Source organism: Protopterus annectens, chromosome 2.part1 (genome assembly GCF_019279795.1).
Source record: "Protopterus annectens isolate FY-2018-M chromosome 2.part1, PAN1.0, whole genome shotgun sequence".
Taxonomy (NCBI): domain Eukaryota; kingdom Metazoa; phylum Chordata; order Ceratodontiformes; family Protopteridae; genus Protopterus; species Protopterus annectens.
Window position 1 is genome coordinate 974,425,944 of NC_056729.1, and position 23,469 is coordinate 974,449,412.

Sequence of the window (23,469 nt, forward strand, 5' to 3'; positions counted from 1 at the left end):
GCTCATCTCTGCTACGAGTACATTTTATCGTGGTCACCTTTCAGCCTAAACTACATTACTTGTGCTTTGCATACTCTTATCGGCCGAAAGGTGTTTACTCTGCTGGGAACTTTTTATTATATATATTCATTGGATTATCTATTGTAGAAATATGCCTAATAGTATTACAGTTGCTGTGAAATCTTCAGGCAGAATGTTAGAAGCAAATAGCAGATATATATCAAAGGATGTGGTTTACTATGCTTATTGTGTTTCATGTCCTGCTCTTTATATAGGAAAAACAAATAGATTTGCTGAAAGAGTATATGAGCATATTTTAGCTATTAAGAATAAAGACATGACATATGCTCTGGCCAGACATACCATTAATTGTGTCTCTTTTAAGAAATGTAATTGTTGTTGTTGTGGATAAATTATTTGAGAATAATCATGGAGGAGACATATACAGTTTACTTGAGTGCAAGGAAACACATTGGTAAATTACCTTAAAAGCAGACAAGTTTCCTGGCTTAAATGAACATATTAGTATAAGATGCTTTCTAAAATTTAATGTAAAACATGGTTTTAAAATTTGAAATTATTTCATTATATTCTAACTATTTTGTCTTTTAATATTTAAGTATATATTTATTTAGATTACTTAGAAATGTAACATAATAGTTTATGCATTTTGATTGGTGGAATCTTACATGTGATCATGATTTTTTTTTTAATTATCTTTTCACTTTTTGTGTTGGTCTGATGAAGTGTGTACTATTAAATGAATAAAAGAGCTCATCAAACTGTATGGCCATGCTTTTGTCTGTGATGATTCTCTTGTTATAAAAATGCATTTTTCATTTGCTTTTTAAATGTTTATTAGAGCTTCAGAATGCTGTATTTGGTTTTTATTTTTATAGACGATTCTATTCCTAAATTTAGATCATAAATTATTTCCATTGCAAAGTGCACAGTCACTCTCATTTGAGGAAGCATTATTCTCAAGGAGCTATTGCTGCAATCCACACCTGCTATGCATCTGTTAAGGCCTCTTCTTACAAATACCTGAATCTTAACAGGAATCACGTCTATTCCAAAATCTCACTCTCTCCAGTCCTCTGCTGCTTATTCCCTCAAACTGCTTCTGCAAAGGATTTTTGAATTTGACACAGTCCCTGATATCACTTCCACCTGCTGACTACTGCTGAACTTCTCAAACTCTTCTCCATTTTGACTGCTGTTTCTTCCACTGTTGAACTAAAACAAATGTGGGATCCATTCAGTTTTAAAGTGAGCTCAAGATCAATAGTAAACTCACCAGCATCAACCAAGTCATTATCCTTCTCAGTATGCAGAACAATATTAGACCACAGTTGGTCACTGTTTACTTCAGCAGGGTCTGTAGCATCCAGCAACAACATTTGCTGAGTACTAAGTCCACTGGAATCGATCAGTGTAACTACAATTTTATCTTCAACCAGCATTTCACTATGATTCACCTTCCTCTTTCTCACTGTTACTATAACATCTCTTCCTGATATCCCAGCAACAAGACTAGGCGGACTTTCCTGGCGTATAGACACATTTCCTTAAAAAGAGTATAAATATCATATCAGATTTCCCCTGTCAATAAGCCACAGGTGTAGTGGAACTAACCTGGTCAACAAAAATAAATATATGTAAATAAATCCAGAGCAGTTTCTATTGTCTCTTATAGGCCAAGCCCTGCTGTGCACCATTATTTTTTTTGGTTTAGTCCAGGTGCTTTTCTTTCAAAGCACAAAGAATTTTACAGTTTGCTGTAGCTCCATCCATTGGATGTAAATGTTTGTAGAATGTGTGTAAGAAACTAAATACAGGATATGCTGAAAGATTTTTAAAAGGCATTGTTATGTTTGGCTTCCTAACTTACAACTGAGTCCTTGAATGTTGAATGACATATTGTTACTCAAAAGGAGTCAAGCATCCTGCTCATTGAACACTGAAGATATCACCTAAAGGATGTAGATAGTAAAATCTTAAAACCTAAATTATACAATAAAGGCTCATTACTATTGAAAAACAATCGCACTCGTTGGACAACCAGTATGCCTGTTGTAAATCGAGCATACACCAGTAGAAAAAAGTCTTGCTGCTGAAGTACCATTGAGCAGCCAGACTTTCTACTGGCATATGCTGAGAGACAGAGTAACGTATAACAAAAATCAGGTATATTCTGCAAAATTAACAAGGAGAAACCTACCTAATTTTCCTTATATATTTGCACTGTCCCTTGTAAATCTTTATTTTTAAAGCATGGGAACATAAGTCCCATATGCATGCACAGTACATTTGTTTAATTTCTCCAAGTCTTTTGGATTTCTAGTACCATTACAAGAATGAACCCCATTCCTAAGTCAAATTATGGTTAAAGTTCATAAAAGGAAATATTGTTTCAATATTTAATATTAGCCTAAAGCACTCTTTGCAGTACTCTCAATGTGCCCAGAATGTATCAGTAGCATATCTAAATACAACTGTTAATTCTATTTTATGAGACCCATTGCTCCTACTACTATTGGAACTGTTTGGGTATCCTTCCTCCATATTGCCCTCATTCCTGCCTGCCAATCCTGGTATTTTATGACTTTGTGTCTCTCTGTACATAAGACACTATAATCACTGAGTGTAGCAGTTTCAATGATCAATGCTACTTTTGTCTTCTGTTCAAGGTCTAGTATGTCTTGTTTTCACATCTATTTATTAAACTGCTTGCAATGTGTGATCCCATGTGATATAAGCTTCATCATTCTCTATAATGCTTTGTGGCTTATGTTTCCAATGCTCTTCAGCTGCTTCAGTATTGCAATGTTTGCACAATCTCCGATGCAACAGCCTTGCCACATTATTATGACTCTAAGTATACAGGCCCTCTGCCATTAGTGAAACAAGATGTAGGTTGCCACCTTCCTTCATTACTAAAACTGGAGTAAAGCCACACCCCTCGCGTCACCAGTAACCCCACCACCCACCCCCTCTCCCACCCACATTCCACCCATTTTGTGATGTCATGGTGACATCACTCGACGGGGGTTGCACTCTTTTTTCGTTCCTGCTGCCTAGTTTCAGCTGAGTTACTATGCTTTTCTGTAAAAAAAGCATAGTTAATCAGCCGATTTACAAACTCCGATAGTCTGTTTCCTTTTTGAAACAGAATACCGGAGTTTGTACAGTGTTTTCCGGACTACTGGAGAATCAGTTTGATTTCCGGATAGTCCGGAAAAAAACAGAGGGGTGGCAACCCTAACAAGATGCACGAGTGTTTCCAGTTCTGTTTTACAAAACCTGCATTTGGTATCATACAGACTTCTGAATGGTGATCTTTGGCTGGCCTACAACATATCCCTGGACTAAAACATTTTGCATATCCGCAAAACAGACAGCATCAGAAGTACTAAATTGAAAGACCTAATTTTTGTTTGTGACATAAATACAACATGTTGGAAAGACAGATATACTTTTCGGAGAATTTCCCTTCTCTAGAACAGGCTCCCCATCCATAGGAAGCAAACTTTCTCCTTATCCCTATTTAAGTGCAACTTGGACCTATGGATGGGTAATTGGAAATTCAGCCCTGGTCTGCCTCCTATGTCTCTGATGGACAGAGGCAGTCAAATAAATCACCCATACATAAATCAAATGTGTGGGTCACTTTTGGGTTGCATGGCTAGGCTTATAAGGGACCTATTGGTCAATAACCAAGTACACACCTATTAACCTGTAAGAAAGGTAAACCATTTTTTAGATAATGTAATTGTATTATAACAATAATCCACTCCTGTTTGTGGGTATATCACGATTTACCCACTGTTGGCCTTGTTTAAACACTTGGGTTTTGCCCTTGTGATGAAACACATTGGTCATCAGTAAATACTAATATACCCATGCACAGTCATGTATTTTTGCTTAGACACAGCATGTTAGCACTGGTTAAGGGAAACCTTGACATCCACTTTCAGAGACTTGCTCGTTGGTACAGTGATTTCCATAACACGGTAGAGATGCTGTTGTCCAAAGTTCAGATCCCTCATTTCAGAGCCTTGGACCTGCTTGACATTATGGTTGCAGTTATGGTACTTTGAATTTCACACTTTTGCTGGTTTGTTATACTTCCTGCCTGATGTCACGTATCTGTGTAACTTGCTGTCCCCTAGGCATTTTCTTTAACAGTCGCTAAGTTGGATGTTTGACCACTTTTGAGTGACAATATGCTGTTCTATGTTTGAGAACTCGATTGTAAGTTAGGAAGACATTACGTTTTTCTCATCATCCATCATAAATGAGCTCAACAAGAGGATGAAGCCATGACACAGTAATGTATGCCGATTTAATATGCCCCCTATCATTTTTGTGTATCCTTTTTTCTTATAAAACAAGCAGTTTTATTTAAATTTATAGTTAAGCACTTTATTACAGGTAAATACAAGTGTTACTAAACATAAAATTAGAACTGGGTATGAAATAGTAAACTGTTAAAGCTATAAATGAAAACGAATGTATAATTTCATAGTGTAATACAGAACTATTCTTTCTGCATCATATTACATTACCTTTTTATTAATATCTCTTTGCTATTCTCTTCTGCATTTCTGTGTACTTTTCAGTATATTTATGTGAAGATGAGTACAAAACTGGACACGACCACCACGAAACAGTAAAAGGCCAGTCTTTATTAAAAATAATAAGCGCTTTCTCGTGCAAACCTAGCACGCTTCATCAGATCTTACTATAGCTGCCAAAACTACACATCTAAATACAAATACATTTAATTGAATAATTGCAACAATTAATCAACAAGTAAAACCTTAAAGCAATAAACTCATGTACTGCAAAAATGAAATAAGACCAAAACTAAAACTCATGAATTGAACATGCAAACTTTCAAATTTATAAAATAAAATAAAATGAATCTACTTCCCATAAATATATCTAAAACATCAGCAATAATAAATATGCAACATTACATCAATCATAATGAATGAATATATATTAAAAATGATAATTAAAAATGTATTAACTAACAACGCTGGGATTCAGTGTCTAGTATTTACGAGCCTCCAATACCGGCTTAATATTGATATGTACATTCAATCCTGGTTCAACATGAGCCCTTAATTTAAAAATCCAAGAGAGTTCAACATATTCCAAATAATTCATGTTATTGCCCCCTCTGACATTTCTATTCACCAGCTGTAGCACCCTAAATCTAAAGCTATGGTTAGGATACTCAACCACATGTTTAGCCAGTGCATTACGTAAGTCCTGTTTATTTATATCATAAATGTGATTATAAATTCTATCCTTCAATTTCCTAGATGTAATCCCCACATAAAATGCAGTACAATGTGTGCATGTTACTAAATATATCAGGTTCGCGCTACTACAACTGGCATAAAACTTGGGTGTAAAAATATATTCAGTGGTTGGATGTTTAAAACTCTGTTCCTTCACTATAAACTTACACATCTTACAATTGTTGCAACTATATGTACCTAACTTATTTGTCCGGGAAATGTCCCGTCGTACATATGAATATTCTTTGCATAAAATCCTTTTTAGACTCTTGCTGTTCCTATAAGTAAATTTGGGAGTAGGTCCTACTATACTCAAAACTTTAGAATCAATTGTTAATAGCTGCCAATTAATTAATAATAATTATTAATTAATAAATACCCACCATACTTAGGGATAGTTATCAGTTAGTTAAAGAACTAACTACTTTTACTGATGGAAGTAGGAATCCATCTTTTCTTCTGGTGACTCTAGATGTTAAAAATCTATTTACATCTATTCCAAATTAATATGGTGTTGAAGCAGTAAGGGAGTTGTTATGTTTAGCCGAAGACATTGATACTAATGAAGAAGTTCTTGTCTGCACATTACTTGAGACTGTATTAAACAACAACATTTTAATGTATAAGGACAGACTATTTGCACAGAAATGGGGGGGGGGTTGCCACGGGCACCCCCTGTGCAAATTCCTATGCAAATTTGGTAGTTAACTATTGGGAAAGGAAATTCCTTTTTGACAATACTTCTTTTGCACAGATGATTTTCTATAGGAGATTTGTAGATGATGTGCTACTTTTCTGGAAGGGTAGTGTGGATGAGCTCAAAGCCTTTATTTGTTATTTGGAAACAACGACGAGTTTTCTAAGGTTTACCCTGGATTTTTCATATAATCAGGTTGATTTCTTAGATATTAGTATAATTAAGGACCATAGTGGTAATATTTCCACATCTCTATTCAGGAAGTCATGCTGGAAGAATACATTACTACACTATACCAGCATGCACCCTAGGTTTGTCTTCCCCAATATCGTCAAGGGACAATGCATTAGAATCACTAGAATTTGCAATGATCCTGTAAACATGCAAACTGAATTAAATACCATGCATACTTTATTCACTGATAGAAGCTATAATAGCACCATGGTGGATAAAATTCACAATATTGTTTTAGATGGATTGACTTCTAAGAATAGCGGTATGAACGCCAACTACAGGAGATATCCACAATGTCAGGCTCAAGTTACTTTCTCAACCAGATACACTAATGATAACAATAGAATAGTTAACATTATTAAGAAAAATTGGCAGCCATTAACAATTGATTCTAAAGTTTTGAGTATAGTAGGACCTACTCCCAAATTTACTTATAGGAACAGCAAGATTCTAAAAAGGATTTTATGCAAAGAATATTCATATGTACGACGGGACATTTCCCGGACAAATAAGTTATGTACATATAGTTGCAACAATTGTAAGATGTGTAAGTTTATAGTGAAGGAACAGAGTTTTAAACATCCAACCACTGAATATATTTTTACACCCAGGTTTTATGCCAGTTGTAGTAGCGAGAACCTGATATATTTAGCAACATGCACACATTGTACTGCATTTTATGTGGGGATTACATCTAGGAAATTGAAGGATAGAATTTATAATCACATTTATGATATAAATAAACAGGACTTACATAATGCACTGGCTAAACATGTGGTTGAGTATCCTAACCATAGCTTTAGATTTAGGGTGCTACAGCTGGTGAATAGAAATGTCAGAGGGGGCAATAACATGAATTATTTGGAATATGTTGAACTCTCTTGGATTTTTAAATTAAGGGCTCATGTTGAACCAGGATTGAATGTACATATCAATATTAAGCCGGTATTGGAGGATCGTAAATACTAGACACTGAATCCCAGTGTTGTTAGTTAATACATTTTTAATTATCATTTTTAATATATATTCATTCATTATGATTGATGTAATGTTGCATATTTATTATTGCTGATGTTTTAGATATATTTATGGGAAGTAGATTCATTTTATTTTATTTTATAAATTTGAAAGTTTGCACGTTCAATTCATTAGTTTTAGTTTTGGTCTTATTTCATTTTTGCACTACATGAGTTTGTTGCTTTAAGGTTTTACTTGTTGATTAATTGTTGCAATTATTCATTTAAATGTATTTGTATTTAGATGTGTAGTTCTGGCAGCTATAGTAAGATCTGATGAAGCATGCTAGGTTTGCACGAGAAAGCACTTATTATTTTTAATAAAGACTGGCCTTTTACTGTTTCGTGGTGGTCGTGTCCAGTTTTGTACTCATCTTCGTTTTAGTTTGGGATTACGACCTTTGGACGGCTACCGGATTATTTGCTGCTATATTTATGTGTACTTTTTAAATGACAAAGCTATAGAGTGTTTTCCATACAAATGGTGCATTATCAGTCTTTACTAGTTGTAGTCCATATTTCTGTTGATTTTGCTCAGAAATGTGTTTTTCTGTGTAGTACTCTTTTTATGCAGTAGCTACAAGATCTTTAAATCTTTGTAACCTTTTCCTTTGTAACCTTTGTTAGGTATAACTGTGGTGTTCTGTTGACAATACAGTATCTCACATCTGCTTCCATGAGAGCCACAAAAAGTTTGCAGCCATTATCTGAAACTCAATTTTTTTCTTCTGCCAGTAAGCTATGAAAAATATGTGCACTCTATTTCACTTTTGTTTTTAAGGTACTTATTTTGTGCAGTCAGCTTTCTTTTCTTTGAGGAGTAAAGTTTGACAGACTCTTAGTTTTCCACCTTTGGCTGACAAAATTTATTGATTCAATTCTGGAAGTCAGTGTAGGTGTAAAATAGGGTTACCACCTGTTCCTCTTTGCCCATGACAGTCCCAGTCTGAGCGGGTGTGTCCAGTGGAGAAGAAATGAAAAATAGCAAATGTCCTAAGATTTTAGGACAAAAAATATTTCTTAAGTTTTCTTTAATAGTAGCATAAAACAAGTATTTTGTATCTGAAACACCTAAATAATACTTGAAGCAGCATGAGCAACTTAACGCCACAATAATAAGCTTTTATTCTGGAAAGAAAGTGAAGTCCAGCCCTTTCCACTGATGATAGATCTGATTTATCCTGCAAAATGTCAAGTTTCCACAAAAAAATTCTAACTTTGGGCATTTGAAAAGGTGGCAACCCTGGAATAAAAGCACACATTTCTGTTGAAACCTATATCTTTAAATTGTAAAAGATGTTTTATTTTAAAATATATTTAACTTAATAAATCTTTGTTTGGTATGCACCTACTATTTTTTGGACAATAGTTAACAGGTAACCAGCTAAATGACTTCTGTATAGTGCAAGTTTGTTTATTTATATGTTTCTGAATGTTTTCTATCGGGATAACTGCATTGGAGGTCGGATACATGTATTTATTTATGTGTATATGTATGTATGTATTTATTTGCTTCTGTCTACGAATTAAGTTGCTATAGAGTTTCTATTTCTCAGCATGTCACTCAGTCAAGTTGGGAGTTGCGTGGGAATTACAAAAGGAAAATTTCTTGAGTGAGCATATGCAAGTGATCTTTTTTAAAGGCCCGGCTTTTAACATTACTGTTAACTTGCTTGACAGGGGCACTGGGAACTAACTTTGGGCGGTATGATGCCAGGGAATCTTCTTGGGTTAGGCTTATTTAGGCTCCAGGGCCGTTAGCCTAGTACACACCTATGAACCTATATGTGGAAGGTGTCAGCATTGCTTAATCAATTTTCTGTGATGTTACAGATGCTATAATGAACTGAAGGCATAAAGCAAACAACTCACGTTTGAACTGGGTTATTGATCACTTGCACGCACATGTTTATCTTGTCTACTGAGCGGTACCCCGGTCTCTTAAATCACAAGCATATCAATAAATCCGCTATCCATTTGCAACTGTACATCAGTTCTGAGCTTCCTTGTCAGAATTATGAATACGTATTTTCATCCGATCAACTGTAAAGTAGTATAATTAAGCCTTAACTGTAATCAAACTTGCAAAAAAAAATTAGTAGAATTTCCTTTTGAGGTATAAAAATAGTCTTATGTAAGCTAAATAAATAGCTGCGTAGGAAGGCTGCACTATTGCTTGTGGAAAGATTTATGCCCTTAATCTGCTGATAGCATACACCAGAATTTCTTAGTGCGGACAGAATTCAGTGCGCATTAATAGAATTTGACAGGTAGAATTTGACAGCCATTAAATTAAAGTGTTATTATTTTGTGAATACCAATTCATCTTATTCAGATAATTCTGTGGGGGTCATGTGCCAAATATACCCTTTCTAAGTGAATGAGTCATTAGGAGTTTGTACTATATAGAAATACCCAAAGAGTCCATTATTATTTGCACAAAAACTTCGAGTGAAGGGAAATCCAGTGGTGACGCACTACACGTTTACTGAAGAGATAATCCCCCACCCCACTTAACAATGAGATTATATTTTTCTTGGTTTAGGTACATACTTCTCAGCTGTCCTGGGTGTCCGAGGACGTCCTGATTTGGACTTTCGTTTTTAAAAGAGACGTTTATTAAAGTTTTTAATGCGTTAAAAGAACATCCACATCGACGTAATGATCTACTACCCAACAACAAAAGAGAAGTATATCTTCCATCGTATACAGTATATACAAAACTGCAGACAGTAAACTCTGTATACAAAACATACCGCCACTCTTTAAATTTTAGCTCAGTTCATCTTAATCCCTCCTAAAACCGGTGACGTTTTGAGAACATTTGGTGAATTAAACTTAATAAATAACTACAATAATTAGAGTTACAGCCCTCGTTTATTTCAAAAATGTGTATCCGTTCACATTCTCCTATTCTGTTAATGTCTTCGCTAACAATGCTAATATTTTAAAATGTTCCCTGATTGTCCCCGATTATTTCTAGATTTGTATTTTGTTGAGATTTCCCAGTTGAGAGCTATGCCTGGGCAAGATGCAAAGAGCTGCATAATAAAGTGAAATCAGCAAAAAGTATTGCAGGACTGCTTCGTTTTTTTTTTTTTTTTTTTTTTTTTTGTAAGACACAGTGCTAAATCGTGGAATTTTCTGTCTTACCACTAGATGGCGAAGAGAGCACACAACCGTCGCTCCTGCAACATAACCCGGTTTTAAAGAGATGTAGACATGGGAAAAGTAAACTACAGAACACCTATTTAATGTGTAAAAGTACTGGAGAGTAATTATATGGAGAAAAGACAAGCTCATTCACCTGTTGTATAAGAACAGAGGAAAGCTCCTTTGTGCATACCATTAACACATAGCTGTCATGCAGACCTCTCAACCAATCGGGGGCAAAGTTCAACAGAATCAGGGACAAGTCAAGAAAAAATCAGGGACACTTTTAAAATATTAGTGCTATTAACTTGAAACATTGACAGAATCAGAGCATATGAATTAATACACATTTTCTGAAGTAAAAGAAGTCTATAACTCTTAATTATTGTCATTATTTATTAAGTGTAATTCACCACCTTTCCTCCAAAAGTCACTAGTTTTAGGAGGGATTAAGAGGGACAGAGCTAAAATTTCAGTCAAAATCAGGGACAGTTGAGAGGTATGCCTCATAACGTTTTCATATGGTTTATCTTCCAAAGACAAAAGATAAGTCTTCTCTCAGTCTCTTAGCATAACAAATGCGGATTGAGCCAAACATAATGTTGGGGGGGGGGGCTCATAAATAGCGACAGGTTTTAAATATTGCGCTTACGAACTTAGGAAGTAGCTAAAAATAACTGGTTTTACATTAGCGTACATTTTCTGAAGGATTTGAAGCCTACGACTCAAATGTATGTCATTATTTAGTGACTTTAACCTTAGTGATTTGCTAGGAAATAAAACACAAATTTGATGAACTGTCCAATGATGTGGGCATTCTGCGAAAATCTGTTGTCCAGATTTTCGCATAATGCCCGAATTTTTGCCTCATATTTTGATCTCTTACTCATAAAATTGTAGTTTTCTGGCATATCATTGCCAAATCATTGAGGATTGAAGTCACAAAATAATTACAGTCATTTGAAATTTAGACCTCACTCCCTTTTGAAAATCAGTGTTAATACAAAACCTGCTATTCTATCAACTTTCTAGGCTTGTAAGAGCAATATTTAAAAATTGTCCCCATTTTTGGTCCTTCGCCCACGCGTTGTGTATGACTTTGTCCAGATTTCTTGCTCTAAGAGGTTGAGAGTTATGAATTGTTTTTTTTTTTTTTTTTTTTTTGATAACTTACAGAGATGTGGCTGTCGAACGACTGAGTCACTGAAATAACTGCGTACAAAAACGAATAACCACATATAATTTAATCGTCTGTAAATGTATGTACAGTAAGAAACTGCATGATTGTGGACTGCAACTGTAGCAGCATTGAGTTTATCCAGAATTTTTTACGTGTCGTATGTTCACCAAGGGGTCTGATAAATCCAAATTAAGATTTTTCATTTATGCTGCTCGGAATCCTAATCAGCTATTTGGTACTGTCTCTACGGATGGCCAGAGCAGCAACCTGAGGTTGGTACTGTTTTCCCAATGCCTCTGTCGACATTAACAGCACTTCACTGTCGTCGGGGATTTGCAGGGAGTTAATTAATTAGTAGCATGAATCTTACTTCCTCTCAGTTTCATTTACATTAAAATGATGAAAATCGTTATAATGTGTGACCATCATGTACCACACTTCACATGACCCATGAACTGCAAAGAAATAAGTGTGCTGCTGCGGAGCACTGAAATTAATTTCCCACAGCAGCAAGACACTTGCTTTCCATTTTCGGGGAAATTATTAGTAAAACCCCGGATTTTTTTTGAATCCCTGCGCATTGGAAAATACTGGGTTTTAGTTGAATTTTACATTTTTGGCTAAATCACTCATTCAGCACCTGTTTGTCGTTTCATATTTATTACTTATAGACGTGCCAGCTTGCTTTACTAAGTGTTCTGTGTCTAGTGTCTGTTTTAATTTTGCACGTATTAAGATACACAAGAACATCATCGTGAAATCACAAAAATGGCAGGAAACTTGTTAGTAAAGTCCGGGTATAATTTTTCTTGAAGATGAAATTGAACTGCTTTAAGAGCCGTAACTCAGTGCCCCTAGTAAAGATAACAGTAAACAAGTAGTGACAGGAATAACAGCACCATGTGTCTTAGGTCTCATCATTTTGTCACCGCGATAACAAATTAACTCTGATAATCAGAATGAATGTGGTTGTAGTATAATTTGGAGGAAGTAGCTGCTTAAATTAATAGACATAGGTCTGCCTTACATGTTAGTGGAACTGGTATCCTAAAAAAGCATGACTCAAATCTCACCCTAATTTTCATATGAGAAAAGTTGCTTTTCTGCAACAGGTTGAGTACAGCTGTCTTATTTCAGTCGTTGATATGAAAAGAAAAAAATGCTATTAAAAAGTCCAGATTATTGGGCATTTCTTAAAGCTGGTTGTGTTGTTTTCTCTGAACAAGCAAAAGGTCCGAGCACATACATTCTCTTACATAGTAGGTGTAAAATATATGCATACAGTTAGTAGTTTACGTTTTACCATGAAAAAAATCCTACATCCAGTAGTCAATATTATAAGGAAATTAACGGTCTCGAACTGAAAAAGAAAGATGAGGTGTGTGCGACAGTGTTAACTTTAAGTATTTGCAATATTTTTTTCTCGTGGACACTGAATTTCTTTCTTTTTTTAAACTGGGAAATAATAAAATAAAATATATAGACAGAGGTAGGAAATGAAAAAAAGAAATTTGGAAAGGGAACTACCAAGTTCCAGGGGGAAAAAAAGAAGTATAAATACATGTATCTTAAATGTAAACATGATTGTTCGCCTTATTTATAGTTCTGTACTTAAATCCTGTTAACTGTGTGGGTATATATATTCGGTACATTAAAATTATAACACCAAAGACATTAAGACAATTCCACTTTAAACCATTGGGGTATAATTCCTGGAACTTCAACTCCTATAAAAAAGTATTGCAGTTTAATAACAGTAAAACAGTGTCTCTAGTTGTGTTAAGCGGTGGTATGTGAAAAGACAAAATGAAAATGGAGCAGGAACCCATTGTGAATGACCTAAGCAATGTGCCTGGTTAGTTAGTTAGTTAGTTAGTTAGTTAGTTAGTTAGTCGGTTAGTTAGTTATGCTCTCTCTCTCTTTCTCTCGTTGTCTCTCTCTTTGCATATTGAGTGAGGAATACAGCAGAGTTAAGTACAGTCAGATGCTTTATAAACGAGTGCAGTTTATTCAATGTATTTGCAAAACAAACAATAACAACCAAAGCCTGCCACCTTAACTAATTATACCAAATTTAATTTTAACACATAGGTCAAGTGGTCAACTATGCTTTTAAGACTGGTGGCTGCGTGACTACCTATGTAAATGATTTAATCGCCTCTTATATTTGATATATACATAATGTGCATCAAACAAATAAAATACTGAAGATGCACTCGATAACTAGAAAACAAAAACCTTCGTTTAGGTGTCTATCCTTTGCAGTCTTTTGTATAGTTGCATGTAGATGTGTCAGTTACCCTGTATCGAAATTTGGAAGCTACTCTGAAGGATTAGCTCGCTGATAAGTTATGAACTGTTGACAAAGGTGTTCTGTGCTGTGTAAGAGACTCCTTGATTCTAACCGTCTAATTCCATGCACTTATAATTTATCTCTAAACAGATAAGCCACCGGTTGCCCTCAAACAGACTTCTTTCAGGCACTGACAATGCTGTAATAGCAGCGATGGTCAGTTTTAGCTAAACACGAGAACAAGGATATTACTGAGGGGATTGGTGGTTAAGTGACTGCAGCTTGGAAACAGCAGCAGACCACCCAGCTGGTCCGCCTCACCCCGGGAATTAAGTCCATACCTCCATCAGTATGGCAGGTCAGCACTGAATGTAGCAAAACTGGAAAGAAAGAAGTGCATTGTACTTTCCCAAACAACACGTAAAGTCGTAGTGTTATCCCAAATGTGTGACTGCAATTTATTATCACATAAAAGTAATTTGTTTGCTATATGTAGTTTCAGCTGTATGTTTTAATAGCTTAAAACAAGTATGCCTTTATTCAGGATCATGTATAATTTGTGCTTCTCATTAGGAAAACAAACAAACTTACATGTTGTTGGCGTCAGAAGGCATTTCAGCTGGTCATAAAGGAAGTCATACTTATCTCTTAAGTGCAAAGTTTTAATTTGTGGTAGTACAGTCGAAAGAGGTTTAATCAGATAATTCCAGTGACAATGATGTCAAAGAGGCACACACACACACACACACACACACACACACACACACACACACACACCGCAGTGCTGTCCTGAGACTAAATGACAGATATACTGCACTAACTAACGTTTTGTTTAATAGGTATTAAAAGACAGAGCCTTCCTCAAGTTAAAACATCTTGTACCACTGATTGTATCGCTATATTTTCTTTTATTGATTTCTGTATATTAGAACAGGCTAATGAAAAAAGTCAGATGCTCAACTCTTTGACTGAAAAGAGATGTAGTCTAAAACATATTATTACAGTTTGGCCTTATCTTAGAATTTCAGACGACTTTGTCAGAACAGATGCATACCTGCAGAGATACAGTCAGAAATGTATATTTTGTACTCTGACGTTATACGTTTATCCTTATCACCCTGTAGCGATTTTATTTCTGTCATTTAAAATTGTATCCGGTCCTCAAAATGTTGCCCCTGTGTACTTAAAAAAAGCACTCGTGGTTTTCTGCTATCACTTTTACCCCCCCCCCAAAAAAAAAAAAAACGTTACTTTTAGAGGTGCATTCCTGTTAGGTGAATGTAAGCAAGTATGTTTTATGTAGCCCTTTACAGCAGATACTAGTTCAGACAGATGTAAACATTTAGTGCTCATGGAGTCACAATGTTTCTGAGAGTTGCTCACTAAAATGTATTCATCTGAGTACCCAAAGCATGCTTTGCTACAACTCTTGTATACCAGGCAACGAAGTGATACCCAAAAAAGCTGTTTCTAGTTTGAGGTTCAGTCACTGATACAGAGTGACATTTACCATCCGTAATTCAAACAGACTAGCACAATTTTACTGTTATTTTAAAATACCTATAAAACGCAAGCAACAAATAAAGAAACGTGTCACAAGTTATGTTTTTCGTTTTAATTTTGAAGTTGCAACTATCGAAATCCACGTTTCGATCATACCGTAGTTAATACAAAATACCATTTTCTTGAATGTTATATAATTTGGATTCTATATCTGCAACCCTAACTCAAACCCAGCTCTAACTTACTAACTTAAAATATTACAATGTTACAGAATTTACCAAAACGTTATATCACCTGCCTTTTATTTGTTAATAACATTTGATTAAGAATAATCTGATGATGGTGAAGACGAGTTAAAAGCAAGTTAAAGGGTTGTTTAAGAAAGGAAAAGTAAAAAGTGAGGAAGAAATCAGGAAACTGTTCAACTTGAATAAGCAGACCTGTGCATAGCGCCCAACCAAAATGTAGAACTGTGTCACATAATGTGGGACAAATGTGCAAAACGTGGAGCGCTTACTAATAGATTCAAATAGAAAGCACCAAGTGATGGTTAAATATGTTACTTCATGCTTATAAAATTTGATGAATTAACACGATTCAGTATATTACTAAGCATAAAGATTATTTAAAGTGTTAATAACACTGAACCTGTGACAGACCCTTCCAATGTGGAACTGCGAGGCACATGGACTTTTTTAAGACTCAGAATGAGGAATGTTTCTCGTAATGAGGCACATTTGTCACGTATGGGCCTGGGCAAGTGCACCATCCACTTAACTTCTATTATGTTGCTCATCTAGAATGAGTTTTTTTTTTTCACTAATAGTACAGGTAAGGTATATATTACATTTAGAAGGCTCTGTGTGTTATGGGCTGTCTCGTTTACCACCTAGTCGATGATACCTCACTATTTGCACGGCATTGCAATAAGCAAATTGTTAAATTGTTCAGATCTTAAATAACTTACTGGTCCATATAAACTAGCGGGCGCTTAAATTACTGGTTTGGAACACATGGAATTAAACGGTTTCTACAACAATTAACATAAAGCAGGGCTGCCAGCCCCAGCAAGATTAACCTCTGTAATATACAAAATGAAAAGATGAGCATGTCGTGTTATGACAATGAAGCGGAACTGAAATTAAACTTGTTTATTTTATGATTCAAGTAAGATCATTGCTTTGAAGGCATCAAGGACAAATCCCAACAGAATCAGGGACAGGGACATATCTAGAAATAACTAAGAACAATCGGGGACACTACTAAAATATTAGTAGCACACATTTGTTGTACTGACATAAAAGGAGAACGTGAATTAATACACCTTTTCAGAAGTAAAAAGTCTATAACTAATTATTGACATAATGTATTAAATGTAAATCACCTTTTTCCAAAAGTCGTCAGTTTTAGGATGGATTAAGAGGGAGAGGGCTGACATTTGAGTCAAAATCATAGACGTCCCTGAAAATCAAGGGCAGTTGAGGGGGTCTGAATTTAGCTTTTCTTCTGGTAAGCTCGTTTGTCCGTGCTCTCTGCAATGATGATTTTGAATGCATCCAGTTTGGTGCTGAATTGGTTAATTGCACCGGGAAGTACAGCAACTTCCAAAGATTCAAGAAAATGGAACATTTGACAAAGGCCATTGACCAATCAGAGAACGAGAGCCCCTGTGCTCGCTCCGCCCAGTCCGCGCCGCTGGGCAGAAGCTGTCACTCACAGGTAGACCTAGTAACAGTATTGTGGGACCGGAGAAGTAAAGCTCAGAGAAAGCTCGGGGAAGCTCTGTAGGGTGCAGCCCGATCGATAAGGAGCTTCTCTGAGAAACATAAGTTTGGATTTTAGTAATGCGATTCTTAGCCTGTTAAAAGCTCGCACAGGAAAGGGAGAAACTCTGGAAAATAGTGCATTTTCGTAGAGGATAACTTGGCAGTTAGGGTGTACTTTCTACAGTCGTCCAGGAGCTAAGATGGCTGTTCGAGGCAACAACTTGACACCTTTCTCAATCCAGGCGATCCTGAATAAGAAAGAGAGCAGCAGACCTACTAAAGGTGTTCCTTGCTGGAAGTTATTTGGTGCCATGGAAGTGACGCCGCAGGGCTTCTCGTCTCCTTGCAAATCGAACGCGGAAACCAAACTTCGGTGTGATGAGCCCCAAGTCTGGGATTCAGACTCGGAAAACGATGGGGTACCACCGCCTCATGGAGACCTGCATAAACCACGGGAGAGGCCATTAATCTCGGCTACTTTGCTAGAACATGGACGAGACATCAAAGAAGAAGACAGTCAAGTCTTCAGTGACAGCGAGCTGTCAGCAGGCATATCAGGTGAGAAGTAATGGTGTCATGGTCCACTTAGTAAAATTGGGAGCTTGCCTTCATTCCGGATAGTCATTTGTTTCAACCTTCTATTATAGTCTTAGTATTCTGTCGCTAACTTTTGAAAAATGAAGCTGTAGAACATGGACTTCAGATGTATTAGAAGTTGATAAATTCTGTATAAAAGCTGCCTGCGTGTATCTCACAGTGATTTTTGCCTACCAGTTAATCCAGATAACAACAAGCCACTTTACTTTGCTCCAGTTTAACTGTTACAAGCTGACAATTTGTCAAGGAATAATACTAATAATATCTAATAAAAGATGATGCAAAACACCATTTTCAATGGCAAATCCGGAACAATAATTGGTTAATTGACTTGCACAGAGTAAACACATTGTGGCTGAGAAACTCAAACCCTCGGCTACAAGAAGCAGTGATAGTATTTATGTATGTATATATTACGTCTGCGGATGTGTGTTTATATAGTATGCATAAATAGACGTTAAACGCTAATCCACATGGATAATTGTCAGGTTCAGCCCGAGGTTACAAATTGTTTGAGTAATCGCAAGGATTAAGAGAGAATTAGTATGATGTAAAATGTTATATACCGAGGCAGCAACAAGTGGTATTTGGGGGACAATATATATATATATATATATATATATATATATATATATATATATATATATATACACACGATTCGCTGAGAATCAAAATCAATCCAAGATTATTATACGCCCACCTGTATTATGAATCCCAACTCACAAGGTAAATAAATAATATACGTTAAATACAGTAATATATTTTATTATTTTAATTTATATGTTTTTGTGGAAAAAAATAATTCAATAAAAATACTTGAAATACAAATATACTTGTCAAACAGAAGATACTCAAATCAGTGTTAAACGTATAGTAACTTAATATCATTCTGTTTCACTGCATAGACACCGGTTCATTTCTCCCATTTCTTCATATAAGGTGTTACCTATTTACCCACACGTTTAACTTACTGGTACTGTTGAATAGTTATCTGCTGTTACTTCAATTGTGACCAGAGTCCACTACAGAGATCTTATTTGTGTACAGCAAAATACTCCATTTCGATGCAGCATGTCCAGTGTTTTGTTTATTTACATCCATCCCCTATATAAAGTAACAAATATATTCCTTCGTTGTAGATGCACCTCTCGGTCTGTTTACCTGTGCGTCACATTCTTACGATTTTAGCTAAATGTATAACTCTTCTTGCGATGCAAAACTGGGTTTGCTCATCACAAGTAGTTTGTAACCCGAATTACAAGCGTATAGCAAATTAACTAAGTAGCACGCTGTTAGTTTATCAAAAGTAGGCTATGATGACCGAACTTTTAGGATATTTTTATTTATGGAAACTTGATAAAATATGTTACTAAGGATTTGTGTACAGGTAATACTAGTCTGTCTAAATGAAACCGATACATTAAAAATACCATATGGTTTTATATACGTTCAGTTGACATAAAGGCAGCTATTGGTAATATCGTATATCATGTTACACCATGAGTAGGAAGCTGAATGTAGTTTGTACACCGTTTGCGTACAACGCTACAACAAGGCTAATAAATGCGTGAAACTCTCAAAGTGCTTGTGCCTAAATAATATAACTGTCAGACATTGCTGCCTACTAGATGCAGTTACAACAGTAGACGAAATGCTACTGATAAAAAAATATTGAGTGAGTTTGTAAAACCAGGTAAGGAGCTGGACTTCCACATTTTTTTATGATGCAAAACTGAGTGAAAATACACAGACCTTACAAATGCAAAATAAATAAATCACCATCGAGTTACAAAACAATTATGTTTTATGCAAGAATGTGTTGTAAGGTTTACAAGTTTTTTGTTTATTTTTGTATTTGTAACATCTGCTGATGTTCACACGTTTTAGCCTAAGTTTTCAAAAACATCATCACTTTATTAATGAGAAAATGTCGATATGCGGTTTACATAAGCATTTTCGAATAATAACTTCGTTCTGCTAACGTATTATATAGTATTATGTAGTGATTATTTATATTTATTTTACACATTTGATATATATAGTGAGTTTGTGAACCTGTGACAATATTAAATACAACAATGGGCATTTTAGATAATAATGGTATCTAATAATATAAAAGTAAAGACAGCATTTGTTACACAAATTACAGTAAAGTTTTGCAAGAACCAATTAAAATCTTGAGTAGATATGCTGCTACGAAAAGCAGGCAAGTCAGACACTCATATTGCAAGCACTGACTAAACAACTGAACATAACTCAGTTGAACCAATAGGGGTGCAACGATTATTGCTTTGTAATACTGAGCACAACAAATATTAAGATTTGTTGCATTTAGTAAATTAATTTGAATGTGTGTACAACACAAACTGTTGTGCAAACCCCTGGCAGTATGGAAACTGCGCAAGTCACTGGATGGTGCTCGGTTCAGTCACTGACAAGGACAACTTTCCTTTTCCAAATTCCTGTTGAGCTGTTAATACAAACTATGTTTATGGTTTGTACTGCAGTAGATTCCTGTGTGTTTAAAATTACTTTCATAGTGGTTTCATAGCTGAATGGAAAATGTTATTGGGGGAAAACGGGGTACCTAACTGTCCAGAGGCTGCTTACTGGTCCAGTGACAGTGATAACTGATGAATGTTGGAGTCCTAGGTTTAATTATCAGACACGTGAACATTCTGCTGAAATACATGGTTAGTGAAACTATTTGCAGTCTGTTATACATACCTCTCAACTGTCCCTGATTTTCAAGGACGTCCCTAATTTTTATCTCTGTCCCTCTTAATCCCCCTAAAACTAGTGACTTTTGGAGGTAAACTGGTGAATTGCACTTAACGAATAATGACAATAATTAAGAGTTATATACTTCTCTTACTTCAAAAATGTGCATTGATTCATATGCTCTAATTCTGTCAATGTCTCAAGTTAATAGCACTAAGATTTTAAAAGTGCCCCTTGATTATCCCTGATTTTTTTTTTTTTTTTTGGATTTGTCCTTGATTATGTTGAAATTTGTCCCTGATTGGTTGAGAAGCATGCTGTTATGATTTATTGTATCATATTATTTATGTCAATCCTTACTATTGTAGAACCCTTTCCTGTAGTGCCCCCCCCCCCCCCACCTCCTGAAATATTCATGATGGTTGTTGTAATCTATTTTGCATTTAAATGTCATTGAGATTTCCTGGAAAACAAACTGGTCCATTGCGTAGCTCCCGACGCCGACTTTTGAAATTATATTAATGTAGCAAATGTGGAAATATGAGTGATGAACTGTGATGGGTATACAACATCTGGAAACGTGATACTCAACATGCTTGCCATAAGATATATATTAGTATATAGTACTGTTTCCCTTCAGGAGATAAGTACTGATGGGTAAGAGAGTAGACCTATATAATCCAGTTTTTAAGTTTTTGTGGTGCTTTGCATTTTTTAGTTGAGTTTAGTTCTCAGAGTTGGAGTAGAACGTTCTTTATTTTACTGAAAATTTAGTTTACACTCATTTACTGATTTCCCCAAATGAGGGCCCTTTGCGGTCTTCATTCGGATGCTTGTTACCACGGGTACACCTCAATAAATACTAGTATTTTGTCTTGACCAAAGTGTCTTATTTCATTATTTTCCCTAAACTTATTTCTCTCAATTCTTTAGATCCCAGCCACCCAGAAGAAGAGGAAGAGGATGACGAGGAAGAAGAAGTTGAGGAAGATGATGTTTCTCAAAAAAACCCTACTGCCGCTGCGTCTGGCCCGGGTGGACAGTTGTTGAAGGCGCGCAAGAAACGATCACGGGCTGCCTTCTCCCACGCGCAAGTTTTCGAGCTGGAGAGGCGCTTCAACCAGCAGCGCTACCTGTCAGGCCCTGAGCGGGCTGACCTGGCAGCCGCGCTTAAATTAACCGAGACTCAGGTCAAGATCTGGTTCCAAAACCGCCGCTATAAGACGAAACGTCGTCAGATGGCTGCCGAGCTCCTTGCCACTGCTACCCCACCTGCCCGGAAAGTGGCCGTCAAGGTGTTAGTGCGAGACAACGAGAGACAGTATGAACCTGGAGAATTGCTGCTGCGACCATCGCCAGCAGTAGCCGCCATGTTGGCTCCCCCCCAGCCGTCCTATTACTACCCATATCCGTACTGCCTGCCTGCCTGGAGCCTGGCTGCAGCAGCGGCTGCCGCAGCAGCATGTGGAGCTGGCAGTCAATAAGTGTCATAGTCAGACATCCCAGTGTCTGAACTATCATATACTGATTTAAAACAAAGTGAGAAGAGACATCTTAAAAATCAAAACTATTATTTATTAATAAGGTATACTAGTTGGACAGGCCTATGTGCACCCTCTAGTATGGTTGCTGCTGCGCATTGCTTCATGGTATCCATGGTGTTGTATATATTTTAGGACGAAGATGGCTGCAGCATTCTCCAAACTCAAATATTTTTGCATCAAGCTCAGGAGCTCTGTTTACCAAGGATAGGAAATGCGGTTGGTGTCAGCTTATATAAAGACTACTCATTTCTTCCTGTTAAGCCAAGACTGATGTCCTTCTATAGCTTTACTTTTTATCATCTGTGTGTGTTTGTCCTATACTCGAATGTTTAATGAAGACTGATTGCCTTAGCATGACCATGAAGTTGTGTAATAAGTGAGGAGAAATAATGACAGTTTAACAAACATAGATGATCGGTCAAGTTATTTTTACAAATGCATCTAAATGACTGTTGCTTCTTTTTTTCAATGGGTGTGTGTAAAAAGATAGTTAAAGTTGGAATTATGAAATTAAACGGCAATGGCATCATGAATGTATTTGGTACAAAGGTATAACGAAGGGTTTATGATGGCCTGGCTCCAGGGAGACCAGAATAAAGGACACACAAATGCGAACTATGACTGATTATGTATGTAACATTTGCTATCTGTAGTATAACGTTTACATACCAGTAGCATTTTAGTTACAGACGTAGTCAAAGCACTTGAACGATCATGAATTTCAATTAATCCAGAAATGAAGAGGTGTAGCTTGGGTTAAGTGTGACGAACAGTAGTTTGTTAAGTTCCTTTAGGAAGATAGTTGTGTATTTTCTCTTATGGACAGTCGTGTTATACAAGGCTTTGATGCCCCCCCCCCCACACACACACACACACACTTATACGTGTGTATGCATTCGGGTGTCCATTTTATTATCTTATTCTTCAACAGTGTAACATACTAAGTTCAAAAACTGAACACATTTTCTTTGTTGCCTAAATGTTCCTGGAAAGAAGATAAGTTTTTCAAGAAAGTCAAACGGTCCAAAAAAGCAAATGTGTGTTTAAAGCCAAGGAGTGTATCACTCTGCCACCACCCCCCCCCCCCCACACACACACACACACATTGACATTAGGACCATCTCTTTGCTGGTGTAAAACAGTTGTTATTTCATGCAAATGGAAAGAAATAGTAGTACCACAGAAAAAAACAGTCCCCTAAACACAGTATCAATTATACGATTACGAACGTGTGCATGGATAGGATCGAAACATCAGCTTGTCTTTCTCTACCTCTGTGCACACCAAGAAGAGCGAGAATTGCCTTGCTGCTGAAGATGAAATGCACTTTATTTTATTGCAATACTTTTAGTTAAAAAGTAAGTGATTTTTCATGCGACCCGTTTCCCAAACACAATTATTTCATCCTTTCTTCTCCTCCTTTTCAGACTGCCCATTAACAGAATAGCCATAG

The 23,469-nt window shown here is 36.2% G+C and overlaps 1 protein-coding gene across 1 annotated transcript; it reads left to right on the forward strand.

Annotated features, from left to right (window-relative positions):
• The first annotated feature begins 17,140 nt into the window (after positions 1 to 17,140).
• NKX3-2 (NK3 homeobox 2) lies at positions 17,141 to 22,824 on the forward strand. The gene is made up of 2 exons (XM_044063391.1): positions 17,141 to 17,712; positions 21,406 to 22,824. The coding sequence occupies exons 1-2, from the start codon at positions 17,355 to 17,357 to the stop codon at positions 21,954 to 21,956; spliced, it is 909 nt and encodes a 302-aa protein (XP_043919326.1). The 5' UTR covers positions 17,141 to 17,354; the 3' UTR covers positions 21,957 to 22,824.
• Positions 22,825 to 23,469: the final 645 nt, after the last annotated feature.

Coding starts and splice junctions, on each gene's coding strand:
- NKX3-2 (XM_044063391.1), top strand. CDS start 17,355: ATGGCTGTTCGAGGCAACAACTTGACACCTTTCTCAATCCAGGCGATC. Junction 17,713..21,405: donor GCTGTCAGCAGGCATATCAG/GTGAGAAGTAAT, acceptor TCAATTCTTTAG/ATCCCAGCCACCCAGAAGAA.